This window comes from Lolium rigidum, chromosome 2 (genome assembly GCF_022539505.1).
Source record: "Lolium rigidum isolate FL_2022 chromosome 2, APGP_CSIRO_Lrig_0.1, whole genome shotgun sequence".
Lineage (NCBI taxonomy): Eukaryota > Viridiplantae > Streptophyta > Magnoliopsida > Poales > Poaceae > Lolium > Lolium rigidum.
Genome location: NC_061509.1, coordinates 125,633,418 through 125,649,343, shown reverse-complemented (window position 1 = coordinate 125,649,343; position 15,926 = coordinate 125,633,418). Strand labels below are relative to the sequence as shown.

At 49.9% G+C, this 15,926-nt stretch overlaps 2 protein-coding genes across 8 annotated transcripts; one reads left to right on the top strand and one right to left on the bottom strand.

The window, feature by feature from the left end:
* Positions 1-9,124: 9,124 nt before the first annotated feature.
* Positions 9,125-9,680, top strand: LOC124690083 (protein GL2-INTERACTING REPRESSOR 1-like). The gene has a single exon (XM_047223518.1). It carries the CDS (start codon positions 9,288-9,290, stop codon positions 9,678-9,680), a length of 393 nt encoding a protein of 130 aa, XP_047079474.1. The 5' UTR covers positions 9,125-9,287.
* Positions 9,681-10,797: 1,117 nt separating this feature from the next.
* On the bottom strand, positions 10,798-14,970 carry LOC124692324 (serine/arginine-rich splicing factor 6-like). Of its 7 annotated transcripts, none has more exons than XM_047225665.1 (4): positions 14,866-14,970; positions 14,632-14,753; positions 14,369-14,440; positions 10,798-13,251 (listed from the first exon to the last, which is right to left on the bottom strand). In XM_047225665.1, the coding sequence occupies exon 4, from the start codon at positions 13,249-13,251 to the stop codon at positions 11,311-11,313; it is 1,941 nt and encodes a 646-aa protein (XP_047081621.1). In that variant the 5' UTR covers positions 14,369-14,440; positions 14,632-14,753; positions 14,866-14,970; the 3' UTR covers positions 10,798-11,310. The 7 variants fall into 7 exon arrangements, with proteins under 7 accessions (XP_047081621.1, XP_047081624.1, XP_047081622.1 ...); XM_047225668.1 differs by having other exon boundaries at positions 14,369-14,408; XM_047225666.1 differs by having other exon boundaries at positions 14,632-14,769; positions 14,866-14,956.
* Positions 14,971-15,926: the final 956 nt, after the last annotated feature.

Below are 15,926 nucleotides of genomic sequence, written 5' to 3'. Positions count from 1 at the left end.
GTCAAAGTGGTAGGAGAGGAAGAGTTTATGGCACTCATGATCGAGTGTACTTTTGAGATATCGCAAAATGTGTTTTACATGATTAAAGTGGAATGCGAGGATCATGCATGAATAAGCAAGCTTGTTGACGGCAAATAGAAATTTCAGACGATGATAGTGAGATATTGAAGTGCACCGCTTAGACTACGATAAAGTGAAGGATCGTAAAAGGAATCACCTGTGGAAGACAGTTTAAAAGTAGTATCTACGTTGGAGTGCGAGAGGGCCGACACTCAAGCATACCAGCACGTGAGGAGATCAAGAACATACCGACGATGAGAGATAAAGAGGCCGTGTGAGTGTCTCTAGTGGCAGCAATACCCAAAAAATGATGAAGAAGACCGAGGTCGGGCCATGGAAAATTCGGTGCTAAGAAGAGAGAGATGATATGATCAAGGAAATTTTGTGTAGAGGCGTTGAGAACAATGTCCTCTACATAGAGAAGCAAGTAGGCAGTATGAGTGTCAAGAAAGACAAAGAGAGCGGAGTCGAATGAGATGGAGAAAATCCTATAGCTTTGAATAAAGTGGAGAACACTCGAAACTGTGCACGGGGAGCTTGTTTAAGACCATACAAAGGATTTCTTTAAGAGACAAACATGTAGGGAGTAGGGATAGCGGAATCTTCAAAACCCCGGGAGGGTTGTTGATAGTAGACAGCTTCATTTAGATTACCATTGAGAAATGCATTTTTGACATCTAGTTGATGAACAAGGCCAGGATGAAGAGATGGCGATGCTAAGAACGATGCGAATCTGTGCTTGGTTTGGACAACTGGAGAGTAAGGTCTCATCATAGTCAATGCCGTGTTATTGTGAAAACCACGACGTACCCAACGTGCTTTTTATAGCTGCTGAGAGAGAGAGAGAGAACCGCCAGAATGAAATTCTTAAGGGCGAAAAACCCACTTTGCCGTGGAAAAACAATATTTGCACCCGGTGGGCAGGAGGGAACTCAGCTGCCATGCCATCGCTCGGATCAGTGCATTAAACTGCGCCGATGCTATGGCTGTTTTCCTAATTGGGATCTAAGAGGGCAGATTTGTGGGTTTTAGGAATTGGTGAAATAGAGATGGTGGCGAGAGGTTAAGATGGGCTTGAGGTAGACAAAAACCTGGGATTTGGCACGTGTACGCATGCCGTGGTCGCTTTTGGGGTCGTAGTTGGTGTGTGAACGGCGTGAGGCTGGAGGGGTGTGTGCGTGTTGTGTATCGGGAGGGTGGTGGAGTCGGAGTTGCCCGCGCCGCGGAGGATGCGGGGATGTTTAGCGAGGCGAGGGGGTGGGCATGGAGGTGCAGGGCGTGGGGGCTGAGCTGGAGCCGCTCAGCGCGTGTGGATTTCGGGGGAGAAGTGATCTGGCTTCTGGGCAGGGTCTGGAAGGGGTGTGAGGTGAAGCGGTGTTAAAGTGGCACCAGCGAGATGGTGGGTCGGTGTAGGGGAAGTAGGCTTCAGAGCAGCAGCATAGGGAAAACGTGTTCTAAGTGAAGGTGTACACGGCAGAGAGATGTGGATTTGTCCTCGAAAGCACATTCTAGACATCTGATAACTCTTTGTGTCTCACCTGAGTAACCGAGGAAAACGCATGCCACAGCAGCGAGGAGCCAATTTGTGTGGAGAAGTGGCATGTGAATTGGGAAAGTGCAAAGACAGCCAAAGACTCAAAGTTCAGTAGTAGTTTGGCGAGAGTGAAAGGGAGAAGAATGGTGTAGTATTTGGGTTAGTAGGGTCGATTATGTTTAAAAGATAGGTGGTTGTTCTAAGTGCTTCGGCCCAAAAATGTGGTGGTAGGGAGGAGTGTATTAGGAGAGTGCGGATAATGTCATTGATAGTGCGGGAGGGACCTGTTCAGCTTTTGCCGCTTTGGGGAGATGTATATGGACACAAAAAACGCAAAAAAATTCCGTGATTAAGAAAGAATTCTCATTGCTAAAGTTATTAAATTCACGGCCATTGTCACATTGGATGAAACGGATGGGGAGGAAAAAAGTGTGTGCTTACATAGCGTTGAAAGTTTAGAAAAAAAGTGTGTGAACATCAGATTTATTTCGGAGAGGAAAGGTCCATGTATAATGAGTGAAATCATCTAAAATAACGAGATAATACTTAAAACCTGAAATACTTTTATGTGGAGATGTCCAAATATCACAATGTAGCAACTCGAAAGGGAAAGTACTAAAGGAGGTGGAGGAGCTAAAGGGGAAGGCAGTACATGTTTGCCTTGTTGACATGATTCACAAGTTGAAGACTCATGAGTGTCTTTATTACATGGAATAGAAAAATCACTAAGGAGCGATGACATGGTAGGCGGCGTTGGGATGTCCTAAACGCTGGTGCCAAAGCTCCCGCCAAGGCGAGTAAGGAAGAGGGTTGGGCGGTGGTGGAGGTTCCATGGATGGTGTAGAGATCTCCCGAACTATTGAATCGAGCGATCTCCGGTCTTGGCCAGGTAATCCTTCGCGGATAAACCAAAACGGATGAACGTCGCTACCCACAGGGTAGCTGCGCACCCCCTCTAGCATCCAACACGTGTGCCCAATGGTCAAACTTGATTATCACCCTCCCCTAATAATCCCCTAATAGTACACAGTAATTAGTGCAAACCAGCGCTCTCCCCATCCCCGCACGCGCGACCCCGAACTCGCCTCCCTCCCCCAACCCCCATCTTCCCCGCCGCCCGCACCCACTCGCGCCGGCGCCAGACGTAGCCACCGCGATGCGTCGCGCCTCACGCGGCCCATCCACGGCGCCACCCGAGCTCACCCACGCATCCGTCGAGGACGGCCACACACGGCGGTGCAAGATCCGTCCGGGCCGGCGGAGGAAAGACGGAGCACGCGCGCCGCAAGATCCGTCGAGCGCTCTTCGTCGAGCGCTGCAGTGCGAGCCGGACGCTGCAAGGACGGGCTGCGAGATCTCGAGGGGGAGGCCATGGCGGACGAGCTCGAGGGGGATCCATCTTCCTCTGCTTTTTCTCCAAATCGGGTGTGGGAGGAGGCAAAATCAGCAGCAAGCAGCACATCGCTGAGGCGTTCCAGCTTGAATCGAGGGGAGGTGCCCTGGGCGGAACAAATCGCGGCCGTCTTTTGCGACTCCGGAGAGCCCGCCCAAGCTCCATGACGCGATGAGGATCCTGGCCGTCGACGCACCACTCGCCTCTCTCCCGGACCTCCATTTGGCAACGGGGACACTAACCGCTGGGTATTGTTCAACCATAACCATGCCCATGTATAAAAATATCCCTATCCCCATCCCCATTTACTGTCCCGGGGATAACTTCTATACCATCCCCATCATCATCGGCTTAACGGATAATCAGCGGTTACCCATCCCCAACATCGTCACTTAGACAAAAGCAAATTTTAACAAGCATTTCTCTAGTAACTTAGCTATATAAGTTGACAGCAAATCAATATATGTTCACAGGTTACATCCATAGATACTATAGGTTCAAATAGACATAACAGGACAACACATAGATTCATGTGATCAGGTTCAATGTCAACACACAAATGGTAGCAGTTTATCCAACACACAAACGGTGGCAGTTTAAGTTAAGCCATTACATCTCCATACATCACACATGTGCACAATTCCCAAATGCTCACAGGCCATAACAATATAAAATTCAGATAAACATAACATGAAGATAAATTGCTGTCTTCAAAACTCCAAGCTTCATCACTGCTGACTTGAATAAGCTTTGAAGTCGAGGCTGCACGAAAATGTCAGTCCAACACTACAGCTTCAGGCCCTGCACAAATTTGAAATATTTGACCAAAAGCTCGTTCTATGCAAAGATAACCAGAGATTCGAGATAGATGCTAACCTCTAACCCTTCCTCAATGTCTTCAAGAACACTCCAGAAGCTAGCTTCTTTCCCATTGTCATCATCTACAAGCAAAAACAATTACAGCCATTTAGAAATGAAAGATAACAAGGAATATAATTAGAGTTGTAATGTTCTATGCATGTACCATTGTATCTATTTCTAATGCAGTCCCGTGAACACATTAGAGCTTCCAACAAATCAGAGGTAAGTCATAGTATTCTCGGGGAATTCACCGCTGGGTAGTGGTCAGCCGTATCCATCCCCGCTTATCCAATGGTTAGTGATTTAGCTCTGATAACATCCCCACGGGGATCAAATCGCTACCATAACCGTCCCCTAATAGGTGAATTAACCACCGGGGAACGGGGAACGGGGAACCATTGACAAATTGACCTGGACCTCGTTGGGGAAGGGGACGGGTTGGAGCTCGTCCGTGGCCTCGCCCGCCCGCGTTGATTATTAACTACCTCAAGCATTGTCTCCCGCTGACACATCTCCGCCGCGTGGGGGTCGAGGTTAGGTATTGAGTTTACTGTATCACTCGTGGGACACGGTCAAAGGGGAATAAAAAAAGTACGAATCTTTAGACAGATCTAACGGCAACACATGCATGCGTAGCTACCCCCGTGGGTAGCAGATGCACTCTCTAAACCAAAATAGTCAAATTCAACAGAGATAAGATTATCACGAGTGAATTGTCGAACGTAGATTAGGTTTTTGATAAGAGCTGGTGCTACTAGGACATCTCGGAGGAGTAGACGTTTGGTGGGTGATGGTATATTTGTGTGACCGACACAATAGATTGGAATAGTGGAACCATTGCCTAATGTAATGGATGAAAAAGGTGTCGAAGTGCAATTTGACAGCATATTATGTGATGAAAACATGTGACTAGAAACACCAGAGTCGAAGATCCAGTCCGTACCTGAGTTCCCTTGAGCAGCAAAATTCTTCATGGCCTGTAGAAAGGTGGCTTGATCCCAGGTTGGCGTTGGAGTAGGAAGGAGAGGTGGTGCAGTCGACGATGATGGCGCGAGGGGCATGGTTGGCAGCTGGTACGGAGCGAGTCCGCCTCCCGGGTTGGTGTAGAGGGAGGACGGTGCGGGACCATACGGATTGGCGTAGATTGGCGACGATGGCGCGCTGTACATCGGTGGCGGAGAAGCGTAGTATGCCTGCGGTGGAGGCCATGGAGTGAGCAGCCCTGGAGAGCCGGTGTGAGGGTGCATGCCGAGAGTCCAGCCGCCCAAGCGATGCCGGTGGAGCGCCGGCCGGGGAGGGAGTTGTCCATGGCATCGACTAGGCTTGGATCATGCCTGTCCATGGATCCTATGTGGGACGCCACCCTGAAGGAGCCGGGGGAGGTGAGGCGTTGTAGACGGGCACTGGCGGCGTGCTGTAGACGGGCGCAGATGGTGGCGGCGGTTGTGGAGGGCGCCAGATGGGGTTTTTGCCCCTGTAGCTTGGGACTTGGGCGCCACCCAGGAGGGGGCTGCGGCGCAGGCGCGGGAGGTGGTGGCACTGGCGCAGGAGGTTGAGGCGGCGGGCGAGGAGCAGCGATGAAGGCCTGAGGACGGGCCGCCTTGCGAGTTTGGGTGGTGTCGGCGTGTTGCAGCAGGGAGCGGACCTCGGCGAAGGTGGGGCGTGGGCGCATCATGGGGATGAAAGACGCCTCGCTTGTCAAAGTCGTTGCTGAGGCCGGCAACGAGGATGTTGATGAGCTGCTGATCGGACACGGGATCACCGAGTTCACGAAGCTCGTCGGCGATAGCACTGAGGTGCTGGCAGTACGTGCTGATGGAGGTGTTGCCCTGGACGGTGTTGCGGAGCTCGTTGTTGAGGCCGGTGACGTGGCCATCGATGTTGTCCTGGAAGAGCTGCCGAAGAGCCGACCAAAGAGCGGAGGCAAGTGGCGAGCGCTGCGGAAGACGAGGTTGAAGATCTCGGTGGAGACGCGGTGTAGATCCACCGGATGATGGCGAGATCGTCCTTGACCCATTGCGGATCATCGGGACGAGGCGGAACAGAGCCATCGACATGCCCGCGAAGATTGCAACGACCTAGATGAACTTCAAACAAATGGCACCAATGGTAATAGTTGTGAGCAGCACGATCTAATGTAATTGGGACAAAAGGTGTAACATCACTGTGTAGGAGAGAGCAGAGGGAGGAGGGGCTAGCACGAGAGAGGTGGAGAGTTGGGAGGCAAGAGCTTTGGCTTTGGCGGTGATAAGGGCGTCGCGGCGCTCGAAGTATCCGGGCGGCGGTGGCGAAGGCAGCTTGGGAGGAGGGGTCATACCCTAAATCAGATCGGTGTCTGATACCATAAAAGAATATACTTTGTCTCATGAATTGATAATTGATACGTTCAGTTTTACAAAGAATATATAGTCGCCAATGCGGCTGACCCTAACTTGGGACACAAACAAATCTAAACCGACTTATAATCTAACATTTACAACGTCATGCGTTATCTCATGAAGCGATCAACTTTGTGAGCAATTATCTGACACAAAGATACTACATAATACTTGCCATCTGCGTCTTTTTTGGCAGATTTAAAAGCATACTTGGTACTACATAATACTTGCACATGATCGTTGGGTGATGCTCCATTGTGGATCTCAGCGCGGCATCAATCATGTTTGTACTTGGTACTTTGCATATGATCAATAAGAAAAAGAAACAGGAGAAGATATTGTCGTAGCCAGGAAATGAGTATTGTGTCGTGGACGGACGGAGGCAGTACCTAGAGATACGTACAGGTAGCTGTACCAGAAGAAGAATCGAGCGTACAGCTACGATAGCACGCAGCAGCCCCTGCCCCGCCATTTAAAGGGCCTAGAAATGCACCGCAAGCATCCGATCCATGGCCGATAGCACATCTACTGCGGTGCAGTGTTCCAATTGAAGAGAGCCCATCCCATCCGTTGAATTAACAGGGCGCCCTTATCGATCATTCATGCCCATTTACTTTGATGCTTCAATTTGGAGACACTGTTTGCCCCATAAATTCCCCATTCATGGCCTCGTTGAACAGAACATTGATGGGCATCATTCAAGTTTCGGGAGAGGCGATCGAGAGCCTGATTTCATCATCTAGCCTTAGAGCATCTCCAGCCGCTGTCTCCCAAAGTGGTCCCCCAAAGCAATTTGGGACGCCGGACAAAAAACGTTCCAGCTGCGTCCTCCAAAGCTCTTTTTCGTCCCGGCTCGCCCCGATACGGTGTCCGGTGCCCCGAGCCCGAGCCCGTCCCCGTCCCCGTCCCACGGGGACGCCCGGGCACGCCGGACACAACGAAAGCGAGCGAACCGACGCGGGCCCGACGCGTCGGCCGGCTCGGAAGCCTGAAACCCCGTCGCCTACCTTTGGTCAAGCGACGTTAATGGCGTCCCCTGTTTTCCCCAGTGCGACGCAGGGACGCGTCTCGTCGTGCATGGCCGCGTGGCTGTCCGCGCTGGCGTTATTGCGTGCAACCACCCCGCCGCCGCCGCCGTACATTAAGACGCGCCGGCAGCTTCATCCCAATTTCTCACCGCTCCCAAACCTTCTCGTCGCCGCCTCCCCCTCGCAGATCTTCTCCTCGCCGCTCCAAAAATGTCGAGCTCGTCCTCCCGCAAGATCGCCGCGGCGAACGGCTTCGGCCGCAGCAGCCTAACCGTGCCGGAGGCGTGGGCGTTGTACCACGCCCAATATCCAGTCCCGCCGGACATGCGGCTGCCAAGCAGCGGCGGCTGGAAGATGGCCGTGAACGGCATTGGCGTCCCGTCGCCGCCGAAGCCGGGCCCGGCGGGCTCAACTCACCGCCGCCGAGCGGCAGGATCCGACGTGAGCGGCGAACAACAACAACGGCTGGTGGAAGACGTACTTCAAAGAGAAGTACGACGTCGAGATGCACAGCACCCAGGGGCTCGTCGGCGGGCCCAACAGCTGGAACAAGGACGGCCGCACCCTGTTCTGGGGCGTTCCGGGCGCACCCTCGAGAACGTCATCCGCGGCATCCGCAACGGCGCACCAAGGTTGGAGACGCCATCGTCACCGCCACCGTCTCCTCGAGGAGGACCACCGCAATGGCAGCCGAGGAGGACGACGTACTCGTCTCCTCACACTCTTCTTCCTCAGGACCGGCGTGATCGACGCCGTCCTCGTCGTACCGCTCGGCGCCCTACACCGTCCCCAAACGGGAGGTGAAGGAGGAGCCGGCGACGCCCGTGAACACGAGGCGTGGCGGCAGCGGCAGCCGGCGGCAGCAAGGGAGGCGCGGCGGCGCCCTCCTCATCCCGAAGCCGGAGGTGAAGGAGGATCCGGAGGAAGCGTCGCAGGCGGCGCTGGCGGAGTAAAAGCGACAGCAGCGGCTCATCGCCGCAGCCGACGACCCCGAGGACCGCCTAGGTCCGCGGGCGGCGTTCTTGGCGCCGCTCAACGACAAGGACGCCCGGAGGGGCGACGTCGAGATGGCGATCGCCATGTCTATCCGCGACTCCGGCAAGCCGCTCGTGGACCTCACCGACGACGGCGAGGCAGGATCAAGCGGCTTGGTGAAGGACGAGCCCGTCCCCGAGCGCATCAAGCGGGAGGTCGTCACCGACGAGATGTACAACTTCCAGCAGTACTACGACGCCTCCGGCCGCCACAAGTACTTCTAGATTAGGTTTAGTTTAAATTTAGACAAATTTCGATCGAATCTATGTAAGTTTGGACGAATCTAATCGAATCTCGTTAAGTTTAAAATTTTCGAAATTTTGTTTGCGGGACGCGACCGGAAGCGACGTCCCCCAAACGCGACACGAGCGAAACACATTCCCAAACGTTCAATCTGGCGCGTTTTGAGGGACGCGGCGGGAGATGCTCTTAGCCTGCCAAGTTTATAATTAACCGCAGGCCAGAGGGCTCCAAAGTCACTTGATCATCTCTGTCTCTTTTCGTACTCTTCCCTTCGCTTCCAGTAAGTAGAGCTGCTTCTGCTAATATAAGTAGTAGTAGTACGGTAGTACTAGAGCCTACCACGGATCTGTTCCTCTGTCATGGCACCACCATCTCTCGAATATATAAAACAGAAGCATGAATGCGTGCAATAAACAACCGTGGCACTCCAAGAGAGAGAGCCATGAGGAGAAGTGTGCATTTAAGAAAACCAATTGACCTCCCTCTCTCCGTATGTCCATTTCCCCTATAAATACTTGCAAGCCTCCTCTTCTTCCCCCACCACATCAGCACAAAGGAAGCATCCTCACTTTTTGAGTTTGCAAATCATCACAGAAATCCAAAGACAACGTGCGGTAATACTTTCTCTCAGTTTCTCTTAATCTAGCTATAGCTCGAGCAAACCAGCAGCTTCAAGAAGGGCGTGGCTGACTCTGTTCTATTATGCTGATCATGGATATGCAGGTACCTGACCGACAGCGACCGCCAGGAAGAAGATGAGCCGAGCCAACGGCGGGAGGGGGGCTCGGCGCCTGGACCTGAAGCTGAACCTGTCGCTGCCGGCGCGCGGCGACTCGTCAGCAGCGTCGAGGAGGATTCTGGCGGCGCCGGCGGACGAGGAGTCGTCGCCGAGCTCGTGCGTGTCGTCGGAGAGCGAGCAGCACGGCGGTGGCGGCGCTTTGCAGTGGTCGGACAGTCCCGAGGCGACGTCCATGGTGCTGGCGGCCTGCCCGCGATGCTTCATCTACGTCATGCTCGCTGAGGCCGACCCGCGGTGCCCCAAGTGCCGCAGCCCCGTCATCCTCGACTTCCTGCACGGCGGCAACGGCAACGAGGGCGATGAGAGCAACAATCGCAACCGCTGCGGCGGGAGGAATAGGAAGGAATGAATGATGGACGCAAAGAAGAGCCTCCGGTGATCGGTTGCTCGCGAATGGGTAACCACGCAGCACAGCAGCAAGAAGATTTCAAGACCGCCAGGGAGAACAAGTGGAGCGATCACAAGATGATACTAGGCCGGTCCCAGCAGTTTGATCTCAGTTCTTAGTAGCGAATCGCAGTCTTAAGTAGTAATTCCTGTGCTTCGTTCTCCAGTGTAACCATGATATGTCAGTGCAATGTTTTCAAATCACGGATACACTGGAGAAAATACCGCATAATATTATGTTCCATGGCATACCTTATTCTTCTCTTCCTTGTTGTTCTTGGGTCGTCTCCTGCCAAGACAACCAGAAAAGTGAAACAAGTAATACAGGGAAGAGGACGGTGGATGGATGGGTACTTGCGAGCGTTCACTAATTAACACCGATCATGACGAGACTTGAGATCAGACTAAAATATGCACTGACTGTGTTTAATAGTGATCTGAAGCAGTAGGGGGAGAAGAAGATGGCGCCATGACGCAGCGCAATGAATAGCAATTAAAACCCCTCCGTCACTTCTTGGCCTTAACATAGGTCTGATCTGAATACGTGCGCCGCGACGCGGTGGCCTTAATGGTGCTGCTGCCTTGGTCAACTTTGGCACGACGGTGGATACATTAGATACTACTGTCCACGACGGCGGAAGCCGAGCTCACGCGTGCAACCACCGGACGTCAGAACGCGCCACCGCAACTTGCAGCCGGAATGAGGATTGCCCTAGCCGGGGACTCTCGCCGGTGCAAAGGGGGAGCGAAAATCGCGGCGTCAGAAACCTGCGTTTCAACATCTACCAAACACGATGTGATTGCGTCACTTTGCTAACAATTACCGGCAACAACGTTTACATATACCCCTATGGGACACAACATGATCAGAGAAACCACATAGAGGAATCAGCAAGATATACGACGATTAACAGATCGCTCGCAACAGAGGACCAGAATGACAGGGTGACTGCACGGTGTGCAAAAAAACACCAATTTGGGTGTTGCAAAGTTGAGCCTCTGCAGGTAAAACAAAAACCAAAACGCAGTAAAACCATGAGTAGAACACTGAACAGATTCAGATCAAAGGGCTGAATTCATAGAAACAACAAGCCACGAGATTGAATAATTTCACCTAGGCATAACATTGAAAGTGCAACTTCATAATATTGTACTAGTTGAGTAGTCCTACAAGACTAGAACCACAAAAGTAACAGCTTACATGTCTGTTCACCACCCAAGTACACGCACACACACTGGAACAAACCCTTGTTACCATTGCAACTCAAAAGGGGACATGAGATGGAAAGTGCATACCTGAATGCCCAGTAATCACTGTGTGACATGATGGAAGCTCAAGGCGATGCATAGCATTAGCATACATCATATTTTGGTACCCAGCAACTATGCCATGATATGTTTTTTACCTAACATAAGCCTACGATGGAACCACCTCTTTACTTTCTACTTCTACCCTGCCCAGTAACATCCATGGATCACCAAGATTCAAAATAAAGGAGAGCCGGATGATACTATAGCATAACTGGGGCACCAACCTAGTCATCCTCAAAATGCATATTCGCGAGTTTTGGGTAACAGATGGGCTGCAACCCTTAGTGGCGCTCCCACCAGCCACTGCTGCTTCTGACATACTGATCGACGATACCAAACTCTTTGTTCTGCTCAAGCCGTTTACCATAGTTCTCCGTGGAAATCGGACCTTTCTTGCACCGCCGGTAGTAAATAATTTCCCATGGCCACAGGCGCGCGGCACCAAAGTAGTTCTCCACAGTTTGATTCGACAAGACTACCTCACGTGCTTCCACTCCATAATGCTTTAGAGCTGAGACAACTTCACTAGTTGTTAGCTTCAAGGAAATGATCCTCCCCTTTTTCACCACATGCTCCATGTTTGACTTCACTGGTAAAGTGTCCACAGGGTTGGTTGTCTCACCTAGCAATGCATCACCAACAATATCATCAACCATATCCTTGTGCAAGTTGGTCTCTGCATGACCTGAGACCTTAACATCCACACCAGGTACAGGCACATCTCCATTGCTTTGGGCATCCAACTTGGATGAAACAACTGGAACCTCACAGTTTAATCTTGACCCTTCAGCTTCTTGCTTGCAATCATCCATATGTCTGAGTTCAGATCTTGCCTTGATATCTAAATCGCTCACCAGAGGAGAGTTCACCAGAACACCACTGTCTTTATTCCCTGCAGCAGGCGGAGAGTCGCATTTTGGTGAAACAGAAACTGATAACGGACCATGATGGCTGAAATTTGATCTCAGCCCCAGTTTTAAACCTCCAGGCTGAGTTGGCTGAGATGATTTAGAACTAGAATGTGCAGAATGAGATGGGGATTGTGCTCTTGAACGAGGACTGGGAGATCTAGATCTTGAGTACGAGGAATTCCTTTCAGAAGAGAGAGATGGCTCACGAGATCTTTTCAACTTGCTTCCATTATGCGCTTCCTTGGGGGCTTCTGCCATGTTTTCACTCTGAGGTATATGTGTTCTGTCCAATCTAGGCACATCACTCAACTTGGGCGCTCTCCCAGTCCTATCAGAAAATGGTTTCCTGAAATCTTGAACTCTATGATGTCCTCGAGTCATTGGGTCGACATGAGATTCTGGTCGTCTCGTTGAGGGATACCTGAATTTTCTTAGCCTCAGCTCCTCTCTTTCTCTCAAACTGAATCCATCTCCCAGTGTTTTGTAGCAGGTTGGAAGAGCTCTTGATTTACCATGGTTCTGGTCAAAGCGCTCAGCAGGGTGCTTTTGCCACTTCTCAGAATTCCGTCTGTGATCTGCTTTAACAATCTTTTTCTTCTCTTCTCGCTTTCTGTAGCCATGATAAGGTTCAAAACGGTCAAAATCATCATCATCCCCACCATGATTTCCTATTCCAGTCTCGCCCCATCTATCATGTTGAATTGCATTAGCACCACTAGTACCTCCATCATCCATCTTCATCTCAACTGGATCTTCACCATTAGTTTCTCTAGCATCACTAGTACCTCCATCATCGATCTTCATCTCAACTGGATCTTCACCAATACTTTCTCCAGCTTCCTTCATGCCCTCAGCAATTTCATCAGAATCCTTTTCTACTATATCATCAGGGTTATGGCTCTTATCATGACTCATATGGTTATTCTTCTCTTCTACTCCATCGACAGGGTTAAGACTAATACCATGACTTGTAGAGTCATTCTTCTGATCTGCAGGCTCCCTTAACCTCAAATTATCCACACCATCTCTGGACGCCCTTCCATTAGATGACCCAATCTGTCTTGAACTCCTCCTGAAACTGCGAGAATGATTGGGCTGATGTTTTGACCAATTAACAGTTATGCGTCTTCCACAAACAAATGCCCTATGCAGTTGCCGCAAGGCTCGAGCTGCGTCACCACTAGAATCAAACACTGCAAATCCATATCTATCTTTCATCCTCCTCACAGTGCAGGGTCCAAACTTCTGGAAAACATGTTGAAGATCTTGTTCCTGCACAGCTGAAGAAAGCCCTCCAATATGCAATGACATCTGCAATAAGAATTATATGATTCCATAAGAAACATACTGTCACAGTTCCGTAAAAAGAGATGAATGAAGCAACAACCAAGCATTACTAAATGCATAATGAATTTTCATGGTGATAAAGTACAAGTGTACAATCTCAGCCTGAATGTATTCCAATATTCAACTCCGCCAATGCTCACCTGTTTATATGGGTGATCAAACACTGCAATCAACATTTCCATGGCACTTCTCAAATTCTTGTAGTAATTTTAAAGAGTTAGTATTGTCAACTGGAGTTTTGCCAAGTAATCGGAGCTAACACGGACACTTTTGCTTGCACAATTGCCCTCTTGCTATCATTTCAATCATTAAAACTAACTACTAGAAAAATTCAGAATTGAATGGCCGAAATAAGCTTCAGAAAAAGCATGCAACTAAATTTGATAAACCATACATCATCAAGAACCATTTCATGTTCAGGCATAGTCCTTAAGAAGCTGCCTAGAAAAATTCTGAGGAGACTGAAAAGACATAAGAAGGCTCTAATGGGGAAGAAAAGAAACAAGCTTGACACTGCGTTCAAGCTGAGCTGTACTCACATTTCCTCAGTACCCCTTACTGCATCCAGATACCTAAATATGTGACTGCAGTCCACAAACAGCAACTGCAAAGCAAAGCTGCCCCTAACATCAAATACTAGCTCTTTTTATAGTAATACTTCATAGTTCGAACTGAACCTCATATGCAGCACGAGTAACAAACTGAAACAGCAGTTATTTAAAGTATCTATAAAGATCAAGATAGGTGCATCTAAATGTACTAACTAAACACCATCCTTACATTGATGTTCCCACTGAAGAGGTCAAGAAACACTACAACAGATTTCCATGTATCACTTGGAACATCACCCGAACTGGATAGTGTCTCAGCTCTGAACAAATCACTAGTAAATGACCACAATGCTGCAACAGTACAACTGGCGCAAAACATACAAGACAAGAACAAAAACGAAGAAGTGCAGGAACACAAACTACGCAACCCGTGCATACTTACTGTACTAACCACAATCACGCAGGTGAATCTCAAAGAGACAGGTTAATATCTAATTCGGAATGCAGCTGCTAAGAGGTTGAAAATTTACCTTGAGGTGGGTGACCAGAGGATTCAGCTAAGCCTCCAACCTGGTAAGATATAATCTGGCCCAAGTTACGACCTGCTTCAGAAATCACTTTCAGGGCCTAGCAGACAGGGCAAGAAAGGGCACAAATGCAAGAAATCAAGTTCTAATCAACCAAAATCGCTTGTAATTTCCAAAGAAAGGGCCTCCAAGAAACATGGGAGGGTCGCTGAAATTGTGGAAAACCAAGAATCGAAAAATAAAACTAGGGTTCTAGCCGTACCTACCTAGGGTTTAATCCAGCATGCGAAACGAGCGAAGATGAGAAGGAAAAAGAATCTCACAGCTGGAAGGCAGAGAGAAATGGAACCCCGCAGCGACGCCGTCAAATCAGGCCCCCGAAAAAATCCTGCAAAAAATCGCGCCTTGCGCCGCGTCCGGATCAAGAAGAAGCAGGGAAGATCGAGAATTGAGTTCTCGAAAAGAATACAAGGGGGTAGGCGAGGAGTGCGGGCGCAAACCTAGATCTAGGAAGCTCGACCTTTGGACTGAGGTCGGGGATGAGAGGCGACAGCCGATCGCTTCCGCTTCGCTCGGACTCCTCCAGTCTCCACGAGTCGCAGCCAACGAAGAGACTGCTGCAGTAGCAGTAGCCTGAGGTTTAGGGCTAGCGGCTGAGCAATCTAGGCCCATAGTCCTTGCTGACAGCGGCCCGCAAGTTGGCCCGAAATTTTTTTTTTAGAGAAAAAGTACATCGCCCCGGCTCCAATATATTGAAACCAGACACAAACACACAAACACAGGATTCAGTACGAAACGAGATCCACGCCACACACACCCACACATAGCTTACAAAACCACGCCAAAAAACCCAGCAGTTTAAAACACCATCCAACAGAAGAAACTAGCCAACATTTTCTGAGATGCACCTCCATTTTTACAAATCAGAACTGAGCCACTGACTAGACAACTCCAAGCTTAAGGGCGATCCAGGATCTGGAAACCAGCGCCGTCACCCATCAGGATTAGATCATTCGCCTCCAGCGTTCTCCTCAAATCTTCAGTTGTGATCAGCAACGGGCCAAATCCTCTTGTGCTGTTCAAATCACAGATCTCCAGAGTTGACCTAGCCTTCTTCTGAGGAGTTAACCAGGCTCCGGTCACAACAGCAGCGGTGGCAGCCGAGCCGAGTCCTCCAACTTGCTCAATAGCTCTATCAGCGCTCCTCTTCCTTCTTCCTACAATAGGATTCTCCATTGAGCACAGCTGTAGACCAAGGTTTTCCACAACCCTTGCATGCCAAACCATTGAGAACGGTTGAAGACAAAATCATTTCTGGTAATCCAGATCGTTCTCAGTACAGCAGCAAAGATCATATTAATGTTGAAATACTTCTTTTTGTCAACCCGGAGAGAAGAAATGCCATGCAAACTTGAAATTTTAAAATTAAGACCCAAAGCCATAACAATCTCTCTCTAGAGTTTTGATGCCACCACACAATCAAAGAAGAGATGTTGACAAGACTCCACCTCATTACAAAACACACAGGTTAGGTCATCAATATTCTGTCTTTTAACAAAAT

Bases quoted from the DNA above. Each gene is read 5' to 3' on its own strand.
- LOC124690083 (XM_047223518.1), top strand. From the start codon at position 9,288: ATGAGCCGAGCCAACGGCGGGAGGGGGGCTCGGCGCCTGGACCTGAAG.
- LOC124692324 (XM_047225662.1), bottom strand. From the start codon at position 14,274: ATGCACGGGTTGCGTAGTTTGTGTTCCTGCACTTCTTCGTTTTTGTTC. The intron at 13,252-14,067 runs GTAAGGATGGTG...TTCTTATTGCAG, and splicing joins TCTTCAGTGGGAACATCAAT to ATGTCATTGCATATTGGAGG.